Source organism: Cricetulus griseus, chromosome 3 (genome assembly GCF_003668045.3).
Source record: "Cricetulus griseus strain 17A/GY chromosome 3, alternate assembly CriGri-PICRH-1.0, whole genome shotgun sequence".
Lineage (NCBI taxonomy): Eukaryota > Metazoa > Chordata > Mammalia > Rodentia > Cricetidae > Cricetulus > Cricetulus griseus.
In genome coordinates, this window is record NC_048596.1 from 175315762 (window position 1) to 175330273 (window position 14512).

The 14512-nt window shown below is 32.8% G+C and overlaps 1 protein-coding gene across 4 annotated transcripts in view; it reads right to left on the reverse strand.

Annotated features, from left to right (window-relative positions):
* Cdh8 (cadherin 8) overlaps window positions 1–14512 on the reverse strand; it is a 352592-nt gene that overhangs the window by 62743 nt on the left and 275337 nt on the right. For all 4 annotated transcript variants that reach the window (XM_035442610.1, XM_035442608.1, XM_035442609.1 and 1 more), the window contains exon 8: window positions 11887–12008. In XM_035442610.1, the coding sequence (XP_035298501.1) occupies window positions 11887–12008 (122 nt within the window). The remainder of the gene's footprint in view (window positions 1–11886; window positions 12009–14512) is intronic.

Here is a 14512-nt window from a genome sequence, read left to right on the forward strand (position 1 = left end):
ATGATGGGGTCTCTTTTGAATCAGTTGTGCCATCCTTTCACCTGTTTACCTAAATCTTTTCAAAGACCACCTGTTACCAGGTTAGACTGTTAGAGAAACTATTCATTGTGTATGTGAGTGCACAAAAATTCAATAGTTGAAGACACTGTTCCTTGATAATCTGGGGACACAAGTAAGTGTGTTTCAATGGTATACCCAGATAATGTACTAATATTCATAGTTTTTATATATAATGTGGATGAAAGGTTCAGATGTGCTGATGATATTACCCACATGAGAGTTATTTGATTAGTGAACTCACCATAATGAAAAGAATGCATGCAATGTATACTTTATTGAGCCTGTAGTAAAGTGATGCAACTACTTACCATATCACAACTCAGAATTTTTGTCTGAAAATTATACTGGAAATGAAGCATGCTTTTATCCATTATTTATGTCAACCAGAACTCAACAGATATGTAATTTCTTGTGTCTTACTCGAACTACCAAACCAGAAAGTATCAGGGCAGGGTATAAGAGTATGCAAGTTTCATAACACAAGTGATTCTGTTACAGGTTCAAGTGTGAAAACCATTTTGAATACATGTCAAAAAAGAGTTTTACTCATGGGTTTTAGACATGAGGGCAGTAATGGTTTATTGTAAGAGTCAAGCCATGCTGAGTTTGTGATGTGTTGAGAAGAAAGTGATTAAAATGGTGAATCTAAATGACTTTCCACACATCCCATAAACTGGTCACAGTTAACATTTTGGGTTAAACTATCATTGATGTTTTATTTTATTTTAATACAGATAATCACTGCTTCTGCATTTTATCTAAATATTGATGCTGGTAGATCATTTGAGGGCATTGTGTCAATAACATTTATTAGTATACTCATATTAAGAAGGCTGAATTTTTCAATGATGTAATAACATCTAAATACAGTTAGTTTAAACAGTGGAATAAAAAGAAGTGCAGATATATTCAAGGGAGTGAAACCCCAGAGAGTCTTGTTACAGAGGCAAGTACAGAGACGTCAAATGGAACTCTCAAAAGTTCCTACTGTGAGTTTCTGTGACTATTGATATTTAAAATAATTAAAATCTCCATCATGGAAATATATAAAAGTGTCCAAAGAAATTACAGAAATTTCAGTGTGCATGTCTTTCCCATCTATGAATTTACTATGCAATTAGGGTACCTAAGGCTTAGTATTTTCTTATGAAATTTATTCAGTTTAAATGAAGACTAAAAACACCTTTTGCTTCTCTATTGAAAAGAAAACAATGACTATTTAGGGTATTATTAAGGAAATGCATTTCAAAGCCATGATTGCATTCTAAAGTGTCCAGACATATTATTTCTTGAAACTCATCAAAGAACCTTTTAAAGAAAGAAACTAAAAAGAAAAATTCAATAATATGTACCATAATAACCTCTGTTTTAATAAAAGATTAGGCTATCCATGCTTCTAAATCTGTATGGGATTCTTTCAATACTTACTAAATTTTATTTTTAAATATTTGACATTTTTGAACAACAGATCAGTTAGCATGAGCATCATATGATAAATTATAGCATTACCAATGAGTTATTGTAGTTTTACTTACTAATTTTTCCATAGGTCTTTAAACATCCATCTTTGTACTATTGCAACATGTCTGGCAAGCGGTAGCAATCAATTACATAATAGGTATTACATAAGTAAGTTAATGGATAGTTGATAAATAAGTGGTGATTGGAACATTATTTTTTTTCATTCTTGCTAATCCTTGTAATTCCATGAGAAGTAAAGCTTATGGGGCTTACCAACACATCAAAATATTACAAATATCTCATCTTTAAATGTCTCATTAAACACTGGATACATTCTTCTCACTGGTATAAAAGTTTCACACAAAGTTCAGTGACTTTCTAATTTTCTATATATGCATTTCAGTAAAGATAAGCTTAGATTTCTAAGATGTTGGAGATTATAAAGTGAACTGTGTATCTTCATTGCTCATGTACTTGCATTCAACAATATGATGGCTCCCTACTGATTCTGAGGGTAAAACTCACAAACAAATTAATATATATAATCACTGTTCTACCTGGAGACAAAGTGAGAAAGTGCTAATGTGTTACACTTTTAAAATCTTCACGGCTTCCGATGCAAAAGTATACATAGAAATATATGTATATGTATTAGTATCTGTGCATAGTTTCTAAGAATACTGTGTAATGATGAACAAAAAGGCGACTGAAGCACACTGTCACCCAGAAAAAGTTTTTATTCTTACTTCTTAACTTTCCTACAGTGGTTTCATTAGAAGGTAATGTAAAGGAAGTTGTCAAGTAAAGAAGGGTATGTGTAAGATGGTAGAATACAGTATTTTGTTTAATTTTTTCCTATTCTTCTACTGTTGCCAGTTTTATTCTGGATATATATATATATTCCAAATATATATATATTCCAAAAAGAATAATGTCTATTTCATACAACAGTAATTTGTAACTTGGATAGAGATAGATCATGGGGGAACAAACATTAGCTAGCTCACATTTTTCAACTCAAAGTTAAAATTATTTGTTCTTCTTAATTTGCATGCAAAAATGAAAATAAAACATATGGGTTTCATGAGATTATCTATGGTATCCATAATCAAATAGAACAAAACTCCTAAGAATGATCTTCCAAGAGAGATTTTACTCAAAATATTTTTTCATGAAAATAAAGTAATCATGATTTACTGAAAAAACGTAGAATTACAAATATTAAAGGAAATATACACCCCCATTTACAAAATGACCCAAAATTATATCAAAGCTAGATAAAGGACCCAGGTGTAATCACAGTTCCATTTACACATTATTGACAGAATGTGTGGGCTAATTTGTTTAGCCCTCCAGTCTTTGTCAGGATTTTCTTTTCTTCCTTGTACATAATGACTTCCTATGTCATTTTTATAGATGAAAACACCCTTTACTTTCAACATGGCAGATGTCCTTGAGAACATACAGCAAAATTGACAAGCTACAGGAAGGACATCAAGAAGGTGATGAGGAATTTCAATATCTCTTATAAATGTATTATCAAAAAGATAACCCTTCCACCATATTTAATCTCACATTTCTCATTTTTATTGACACCTTACTGTAGTTGTTGTTTCCTGAATGACATGTTTAAATATGTTGGGGATTTACTATCTCTATTTATCCCTGTGTACTTTTGCTGACCCAACATATATAATATATTTTATTCCTACAGAAATAATCAATATTAAAAATAAACCACTTCATCTTTTATAGAGCTTTATGAATTCTGAAATAGTTTGCTTTCATTTATAGGTAAACTCCAATTGTCTTCTTAGATTTGACATCACAATCCACATTTCAACTCTATCTCTTCTCCATGGTCAACTTAATAGCATGTAGTCTTATATGTCAATGCCTGCCTGTTCTGTGAAAAATTAATTCCTAAACTTAACTTAGACCTATAATTTATTCTTAAAAGGTAATGACTAACAAGCAGTTCCTTCCCTTCAGTCATTAATTTTATCTATATCTTCTAGTAGAAATTTGAAATATTTTAAAATTAGAAATGAGTTACACGTGCCAAAATACCACATATAATCCATTTGGAATATCACGTGCCTTCAAAAATAAAAGGGGAATGAAAGTAAACAAAATATTTTAAGTCAGTGTTCTTGAACTTTAAGTGTTGTTCAGCCTCATTTAGTAACACACAGAAAAACATACAAATACACACACACATACACACAAACACACACACACACACACACACACACACACACACACACACACACACACGCACACACACACCAACCAACCTCAAAGATTATTTTGCTATAGCACAAGTTGTGTTTAGAAACGTTCTTTTAGAAATACTATCATCTACTACTTCTGGTTGATAGAAATATGGAAGGCTTCTTGTTTTTCTCTGCGGAAAGGTATTGTATCATATCACTTGAAGGCCATAGAACTATGACCATTATGATCTCCATCTTTTTAATATCCCTGGCTCCAGTTTGTTCTCAGTTCATGTTTTTAATACAGTGTCTAATCTTAAATCTCATTAATGTCTAGAGTCAGTGTTGTTTTCTTTAATATCATGTTTCTCCCCATATTTTGGGAAAAAATGAAAAAAAAAACATGTACCTATGTTCATCTGATTTTCACTTTGTCCTAAATTCTTACTGAGTAGTTAATATGTTTAAAACTATTCATCAAGTATTCACCTTAGATCTTTAAACACTACTGCACTGTTTCTCATGATCATCATCTCAGCCTCATCAGGAACCATAATAAAAAGGCTAGGACATGCAACCAAACAAGAGGTTCTTCCAGATGCTGTATGGGCTTTGGAGGATTTAGACACTATGTAGAAACAGGCAATTTGAAAAAATTCAAACAAAACAACTCTAATCCAAAAATTCACACAATTGATAATAAAAGATGATCTGTCTCCTTCCTTCTCCATTCAAAAATATGATACATATAAATGATCAGAGGATCATTCAAACAATTAACAGTAGCTTGCATTTCGTGGTAGTGACTTATTTAGGAAACGTTTGTACTGTACTTATGCAAGACACCTCAAAATATTTAATAATAACAAGAAGCATAACAAATATGTTTCTAATAATGGATATTTTGACTTTTAGGCTTTTGCACTTTTAAAATACATACAGATTCTTTGTCCTTTTGTCTAAAGTGCTTTAGAATTTTCAATTTAAGGTGTTTTACAAAATGTGGAATATCTGCATATTTATACTGAGACATCTAAATATGGAATTCTGATTTATAAATGAAATTAATTTCTCTTTCATGAATACCTATATATGCAATTTGATATAATTTTAGTTTGTCTCTTTTCTAAAATACTTTCTTTTGTATGTAGTTTCAGAGACTGAACCCAAAGGCATCTGTATCCCAAGCACATACTCTTTCCATAGGTTATACTCCTGATTGCATTTTGACTGTAACCTTTCCTCTTAGGTAAGTTGTAAAATTTTCTATGTAGGATGTCATACTTGAGAATGAAAATACTTGAGTTTTTTGAGAAGCTTTTATCTTGGCATTTTGAGAAGTTTGTATCTTGTACTTTTGAGAAATTTATCTTGCATTTTTAAATTAGACATGTTCAGCCCATATTTCTATTTCACTACAAAAATTGTTGAACTTTTAAATATACAGCTACCCACCTGGAAGGTAGAGGCAAGACAATTTGTATTTCAAGGCTACCTATGCCTACATAAAGAGTTCCAGGCTGACATAGGCTGCATGAAGCTTTGCCTCAAAACTAAGAGCCATATTTATATATGTTTCTTAATATACTAATACCTGCCTCCCTAGTGTAGCATAAGATATGAAAGTTTAAATTAACTTCCATTCCTTAATTATGAGTCACAAAATGGTTACCTTAAACATGACAGACATTTGCATTGTTCTTACTCCACAAATTCTATTATGTTTTATTATATATGCTATTAATTTTTAAATTGTGCTCTGGAAGACATACTCCTCTTAATAACTCCCTTAACAAGGTTTTGCCGAATACATTTTGTCTATGTACAGTTTTATGGATACCATTAACTATCTTTATTCTACCCAAATTCAATTGAAAAATAGTATTTCACTTATTCTGTTGAGGTCATCAGTTTCTTCTTGTTTAAATCAACCATGCCTCCTGCTTGTGTATGCAGATAGATCAGGAAAGAGGACTTCCCTTAGAAAAGTTGAAATTAAAATGCCTAAAAAAACAGTTTCACAGGTGTTACAAACACCCTTGTTTTATTTGTTGCTTTATATTTATTAGAAAAGGTCTCAGAAACTTAAAAAGAAATGAACAAAATTATGAATTCATTCTTTCCTGTGTTTGTCAAAGGATAATTATCTTTACTTTTCTTATGAAGCTTTCTTTTTTTCAAGGTTTCATAAAGTGCTTTTGAATAAAGTACGCAATTTTTCTGAGGTGTTGATATATGTTTTCCCCTTTGTGTTTCTCATTTGTTTTCAAAATCTTATTGTTCTCATGGCTAGATTTCAGAGTTATTTTTTTTGTTTTTTGGGTTTTTTTTTGTTTTTTTGTTTTTTTTTGTTGTTGTTGTTTTTTTCAAGACAGGGTTTCTCTGTGGCTTTGGAGGCTGTCCTAGAACTAGCTTTTGTAGACCAGGCTGGTCTCAAACTCACAGAGATCCACCTGCCTCTGCCTCCCGAGTCCTGGGATTAAAGGCGTGCGCCACCAAAGCCCAGCTTCAAAGAATTATTTTACATACTCACAAAATTTTAAAATTCTTCTTCCTGGGTAAGTACAATGAGACTCTAGAAATTGCAAAGGTTTTGATCACTTTCAGGAACTGAGTTTGGAACATTTCTTTAGCATCATGGTATCTCTACTTAGCATGTGGTGGTGCATGCCTTCAATACCAACACAGAGGCAGGTGGAATTCTGACAGTTCCAGGCCTCCTCATCATATTCTAGGTCAGTCAGTTAGGCATTGTGAGCCACCGTCTCAGACAAAAAGGAAGAAAACAAAAAAGCCAATCTTCTTCATCTTTGTCTCCCATACTTTGCAATGGTTGCAAATGTCAAATTTCTCAACCAATGAAGTCTAAGATGTATTAAATGATTCTATGTATTATTTTCCATCTTTTTAAACAGCTTTGATTGCTTCTGTCTCTATTGTCAAGATCTGAGGCAAAAGAACTAACTAGTATGATTGGCAGTCACAGCCTCCTAAGGGCTCTTCCCTCTTTATAATGTGTGTTTACACTCACAATATTAGTGCAAACTACTTAGAAATGAAACTTTAGATAATCTAGTACTTGCTTCCTATCTCACCCACAGAAATCTTTGGATTTCAAGTACAGATCTTGTTGAGGATTGTGCACTGCCTTAAATTGATTGTTAGAAGCCCCACTTCATGCCTATTCTTTTCTCATTTTTTTAGTTTCACTTTAAACAAAAACAAATTTAAAAAAATAAAAACAAGTATCTGACAATACTTTAGATTCCTGCAATGTCCTTATTCTTCTCTGTTACCTGCTTCAATTTTTTGTTTCCTTCTAACTGAAAATTTTTAAATAATTTGATTCAACTTTATTCTGTTTACAGTGTGATCCTCATTAGGCTTCATGAGAATGCTTCTGCCTTTTCATATTGTTTTCCCAAATGATGTTGCAATCATGGGAGCATCATAGATACATAATTAATATTGTCCAATACATAAATGAAAAAGAGGTTTGCATGTATACTTCCTGTTTGAGACTAAAGCAAATGTTTCTACAATAATATGTAAGAAATTAACTTCTGAAATATGTGTCATTGCTGGATGAAATCAATTTAAAACACAATTCTAAAATACCGTTACTATTTTTTATATATTTACTATGCTACATATCACACTGACGTATGGGTGACTATGTTTTGGTGAGCTGTGATAATTCTATAATAAATGCTAAATGGCTAAAATGTTGCCAGAGATAGATGAAATTTTTAAGTTTAAGTTTTTTGGTTTTGTTTTGTTCTTCTTATAAATCAAACCTAAGGGATTGGTCCTAAACAGCAGGTCTCTGTTAGTACAGATGTCAATGAAACTCAAATTATAATTCATTACATTCATTTATAGGGACAAAATTAACTGTTTCATGAAGGAATGAAAAGCTTAAACAACTTGTTGTCTGACTATTTCAAATACTAAACAGGGGACCTTGATGCACATCAAAAATGAATAACGGTTTAGTCCCTGGGCTAAGGAGCTATGGGGACTAAGCTTCTATTAATCTCTATGTAGTAAGTAGGACATTAGTACTTGAAATAAAATCCTAGGAATATCCAGTAAAGGAAAAATGATGAAGAATTGAGTTCTAGAAAGTCTCTGGCCAACTGTTGCTGGTGGTCTAAGTTGTTTTCTCATATTTGGTTCTGAATGTAGAGTTGTTAAACACGCTTAAGGAAGACATTAGACTCTGTACACTTGGTCTGTTTTTCTCGCTAGAGTGAGATCCCCATTGTCCTCAGAAAGTCTCTGGCTGACTCTTAGACCAATGTTTTCTGTTCCTGCGGAGCTTATTTAAGAATATGAGGACTTTTATTGATGCATTTTTATATCTTTAGATCTATTTAGCTTCTTTCTGTGCTGGGTATTTGAAAAAAATTCTTGAAAATCTGTAAGTTCTAAATTATTGTACATGTAGCAGAATGACAATTCTATGTTGATAAAAATCGGATTCTTAGACATTGTATGCCACTACATGTCTCATGCTTAGCCAAGCCCTAACAGCAAATACACTATCAGACACTTTTTTAAAATGCAATTCACATTCCCAGTTTTGTCCAGGGCGTTAGTCTGGCCTAAGTGAAGAGATCTTTTCTATGTATCCTATGAAACTCAGAGGCAATTATTTGGTATGTGACCAAAATCAGACCTTGATTGGCTGCAGATGTATACCACTTGAGATCATGTGATATAAGATGACTTACCTATATATTTTAGATATGGTTGTTGTTAAAGGAGAATAAACAGTGATCCAACATATTACATTAGCATTTAGTTATTTAGCAGGACTATTAAAAAGTACCCTAAAACAAAGGATTTGTGTTGATTTTCTGTGATGGACAGTGGCTCCTGCTTCCCTGTAACAGTGATGGTTGCTCTCTTGAAGGAATCAGTTTATGAACTCTGCCTTGTGCGTTCCAATTTTAAGAAGGTCATAGAAATGGTGTGACTCAATATGCTTCTTCCAAGGAACAGCTGCACCTCTTTTAATAAGATGCATTGTAAAGTGAAGTGGATTATGCAGATACAGCAAAGGGTCTTGTCTCTTTGCCTTCTTTTATCTTGCTTGTGTGTAGAGAAATCAAATACTGTTGGAAGAGTATGTTGCAGTAGATTCTCTAGACTAGATACTAGATTCCATTTGTGTGAGGTACTTTAAATTGTTTTGCATATGCCCTCCCAGGCCAGATACTGGATATCTTTAAGAGCTAGCCCTGCTGAATTATTAAATTTTTCCTGGTGAAAAAGTCCATGGACACTGTTTCTCTATGCGTTTATCCTGAAATGTATATATAGGTACACAAGCCACTGGTACCTTTCAGAGATTATTTTCCAGCAGATATTAATTATTCAATAGTACTAAGATATCTGACAGTGATACTAATTTTAAATATTTACTTTGCATAATATAGCGATCACTAAGGATGAACAATGTAATTCCAAAACGATTTAGCCATTTGTGTGATATTATGAGAGACGGCTAAGCACATATTTTAGCTGGATATGAAAGTACATGCTTAGAATCCCAACACTGGGGTAACTGAGACAGAATGGATCAAGTATATGAAAACAGTTAGTGACATTCTGAGTACAATCCCATCCTTTGCTATGTATTGAGACATTATCTAAAAAAAAAAAATTAAGGAAGGAACAGAAAAAGTAATGAATGTATTTCAAACTTTGTAAGTGTTCGATACATAGTTTACTAAAAAATAATAAGTTTGGGGAAATATAGGAATAAAATAAAATGTAGGAATTAGATTCTCAGTCATTATCAGTTAGACAGGAATGATATAAAGAACCCTATATAAATTCTGGCTGACAGAAAGGTTTTAGAGAGTTTGAGGAACTTGTTCAAACAGGAGCAGATGCCTCACTCAGTCGGATCTATGGTCCAAACCAATGAAAAACAATGGTTGATCCCTTCATGGAAATAACACTACAGTAATCAAGCTGAAAACACATTCATTATGGGACACACTGCAGTGACACACACACAGCAAACACATTTGTTCACAAATAAAGCATTCATTATGATTTGCAAAAGTCATAAAACAAAGAATCAACTTTTTATTTTGATGTTGCAGAGAAGAGGTGAGGAAACAATGCATGTGTTGTTTTTTATTATTTTTCTTTTTCTGAAGATAAGAAGAACTGCAGAAACAAAATCATTAAATACTTATAAACAGTTAAATTCCACAGGGAAAAACTCCAGATTCCTAGAGATCCAAGCAGCATTCCTGTCGATATCACTATTGAGGTCAATGTGTAAAGTGTCAATGCCATTGACTCTGAACTTGTGTGATGAGTTCTGCATGAGCAATGCAGTTCTATTTAAATTCTAATGCATTTTACCGATTCTACATGATGCCTAGCTCATGTCTGTGGCGGGGCAGTGTTATCCTAAAACTTTTCTGGTCCACGTAGCAACCATATCCTTGAACTTGACCTGACATATTTTGACCACATTCTCTATGCTTAATTAATCTAGCACCTAGATGATTAGTATCATTGATATTTGTTCATTCAGGCACATGTGTGCACACTCACACGCACACACACATACACACACACACACACACACACACACACACACACACACACACACACACAGAGTTATACCAATAAGGATCATAAATGGAAGATGCTTGAAAGGTATGATTCATGCTTGACAGTTCGAGGTCATGAAATTAAGAGGCAAGGCTGATTTTGGAATATGCAAATAAAAACTGTTTTGATAAAAATACAGTGGCTAGTTACTAAAGCATCATGCCTTTTATCATGAGAACTTTGGCTGTGCTGTGTGTGAAATATGTGTTTTGTTTTGTTTGTTATTTTTTGTTTTGCTTTCCTTTTTGGTAGACTGGGGTGGGTGGGAACCTAAGCATTTAGATATGCAAGAATAGTCTGGAAGAATTTGCCCACTGTTTTATGGGCAGGTTACCCTTCATCCCTTTACAATATCGAATAAAATAATAAAGCTAGAGAGCTACAATCCTATTCTTTTCTTTAGGACAAAAAAATATGACTCTTGTCAGGTAAGCTTCTTGGCAAATAGTAAGTTTAATTCCTAACACCCACATGAGGAACAAGAATAGTTGGATTAACAACTCCAGTGTCATGCTGTCAGCTGCTGTTTATTTAAATTAAAATGTCACCATCCAGAAATAAATTAGGAAGTTGAAAAATGATAAATTTCTTAAACATACAGTACTTCAGCACCTTGTTAAAATAAATCTATTACATTTGTGGTTTTGCAATACTTTACATAGGCTAGTTCCATTTTGACATTCAGAGCATAGTGGTTTCTGTAGAATTTTTCCTTTAACTTTACTTTCGATGCCCCACCCTCACATCCTACTTTCTTTTCTCCCTCCCTCCCTCCCGCCCTCCCTCCATCCCTCCCTCCCTCCATTCCTTCATCCCTCCCTCTCTTCATTCTTCCCTTCCTTTCTTCCTCGCTTATTTGCTCCCATCTTTCCTGTTTTTGTCCTTACCTCTTTTGTGTCTTTCTGTCTACTCTGCTTCATACTTCTATTTTCTGTCCTTTATTTTCCTGTCTTCATTATCTCTATCTATGCAATATGAGTTCCACTATTACACATATAAATGCCTTATGGACACTTCTAAATATTGGTGTCTATCTTATACATTTGCATACATGCATAGAGATGTAAAACTCACTACCTAAAGCTTCCTATAAACTACTGGCTTTCTGGGATCAACATTGAAGAGTTATTCTTTTAAATATAAGACAGAAATGCATGCCTCCAACAAACTATTTACTTGAATCTTGTCATTTGAAGTTTGATTCAAGCTCCTGCACTGTAAGACAATCCCCAGCTGTCACCCATATCTGATGAATTTTAGACAATGATTTGGCTTTGAGTTCATGGGAGAGCAGATCATTCTACTTTTATGAGCCAATTTTGTTAAAAGTAGGAAGAGAATTAATATCTGAAAAAGACAAATATTCCCTTCTGTTCCCATTTTGATGAGTTTCATGCCTGTGACTTTGTAGATCAAACCAATGCAAATGCACTAGTTATGCAGGTTAATTAAGTACCAGACAGTTGTATACAAACATATTCAGCATTAACAACATGGAGATATTTACTTGGCCGGGTTTTCCATTTTCACATAAAAATGCCTCATATTCTGCTGCGAATTCAGGGGCGTTGTCATTGACATCCAGCACTTTAATAGCAACAGGCACTCGGGATATCTGGCTGTGGTTTCCTATGGGAAGGAAAAAACAGCATCAGCATTCAGGGTGTTTTTTTTTTTTTTTTTGAACTTGTAACTCAACTTCCCTCTCTATGTCTAGTTCCATCTCCCTTCACTGGATCTTTTCTATATGGTGATTACAGAGTCTGCTGTAAAAGTATTGGGGAAGCACAGCAAGTGGATAACTACTTAAAAAGAAAAAAAAGGCAAAAAAATTTATTCTAAACAACATTTTCTAGAATTTACCTCACAAAGGAGCATATGTAAATTAATATAGACTGTGTTTATGAAGTAAGCTTTATATTATTATTAAAAGACATTATGTAAAGGAAAATCAATTTGCACAACAACACAGATTTGTCTGTTCACTGTGGGGAGAAAGTGCCCATTCTGAGCTCTTACTCATTTTTCTAAGCATGAGTCTATTAAGATCAATATTAAGAAGTTAGTACAAGAGCAGAGTTAAATCACTTGTTGAAAAGAACTTCTCAACAATCATGAAAAAGATAAAATTTGAGATGAACAGTAATATATTGTGTAAACCTTGTGTTTCATTAAAATTAATCTAAGTATATTTTTTGATAAGGCAAAAAGACTGAGTTATTTTAGTAGTGTCATTTTCACAAATACTTTCAAATATAACAGTATTTCTAGGTCAATTCCTATAGTAGAGATCTTAATAAGTAATCTGTAGTCCTTGTGTCTCTAAACTAAATATAACACATATGTATAAATGTGTGAACACACACACATAAAGTCTAGATGGTTCTTAAATATATTGTTGGGTTAGGCAATGATTTTTTATGAGTAATAAATGCAATGCAATTTGACTCTGACTGTATCATGTTCTAATCTTTGATCTGTTGTAAATTATACAGAATGTAATGGAGAGGGCCAATTACTTGTTTGTGTTACTGTGGCACTGAATATTTATTAGCAAACAATGAGAAAAACATGTTTGGCTTTCAATATGAACAAATATGCTCGCATTTGATATTAAACTCCTTGCTTTGACAATTGATTAAGGAAAACACCCTAAAACATTCAAATATTCATTATCATTTTTATATATAAAAATGTCTTTTAAAGAACAGACAAAATAACTGCACTCATGCTAAGAATTTACTATTTCTTCCTAGCTAACCTTTAAAATTTGATTTTAGCTAATTGGGAAGCATGTTCTAAAATTAAAAATTGGAATTACTCTCATGAAAGTAATAGGACACAAGATAATGCCTCCCATGTTATATTCTTTTCAGTTTGCTAATTTATTGTCTAAGGAATTAATCCCTTCTCTTCTTATAGAAGAAGCACGTGGCTTTCTAGTGTTAATGGAATGCAAATTCTAAAAACATCATATAACACATGTCTCTAAGACAAAAAACTGACATTTCAATTTTGTCTAGTCAACAAAATTCTGCAAAGGTTACACTTTAAATCAAAATGACTGTGTCCTTAAAGGCTTGTATTGCTTTCTACTCTGACCATGAGCTTGTGCAATGTAGAAAGAATGGTGTTTTTAGCAAATAAACTTTAGAACTCTAACTTTGTCTCCTTCACAGTTGTTTTGATTCATTTTCTCTCCAGGGAAATTGAAAATCCAGAATTTAACATTTTACTGATGAAATTATTGTAAATCTTATAATGGAAGAAATAAAAGTTATCATATAAGTACCTGCCGTATATCTAGGTATGTTCTAGCCTTTGCATTTTGGAATTTTTAGTATTATCAGCACTGTATATATTTTATTTGTTTTGAGAAAATAGTTTACACGGTCATAATATTAAAGTTTATTCAGTTTTTGTCCTTCAAGCATGAGACATTTTTATTGCAAAATATAGGGGACATATATTATTTTCAGGGACCTAACACTACCTAGTCCTCAAATGCTTACATAGTTCCTGTATTTATCTTGACTTTGAGCAATGTTTGGAGTTTGAATTCAGATGTCACACTGAATTTATCTAATGATTTCAATAGCCTCTAATATTTTCAGAATTGCATTTGTAATCTGCAACTGTCCGTGAGAAGTTGGACAATTTAATGTCATTATTTTATGGTTCTATATTATCACTGAAAAGCCCCTTTAATGAATTAACTATCATTTTTAACTTCATGTTTCTTAACAGCAAAGTACTGTTTGTTAGTTATTTATTTTTATAATACCAATTCATTTTATATTCTAAAATAATTCTTTTGGTAAATGAATAATTACAGAGAATGCCTATTTAATATTTTTGTGTTCAAGCTAATGATACTATTACTAAGTGTTCATCAAAGACTAAATAAACTGCTTGTGTCAAATATGTCAATAGCAAGTCTGCCACTGTAGACCATAAAAAGAACAGAGAAAAATCTATCTTAGACTGCCAGTAGTGTCTTTGTCTTTTGCAGTGAAAAGTGTGGTAAACCATTGAGTCAGGCTCACTGACAATGTTTAATTAGTCCAAATCTATCAGTATGGTTATTGGTAGTTGCTGTCTGCCTTTGAAGTTATGTGCACACATTTTATATG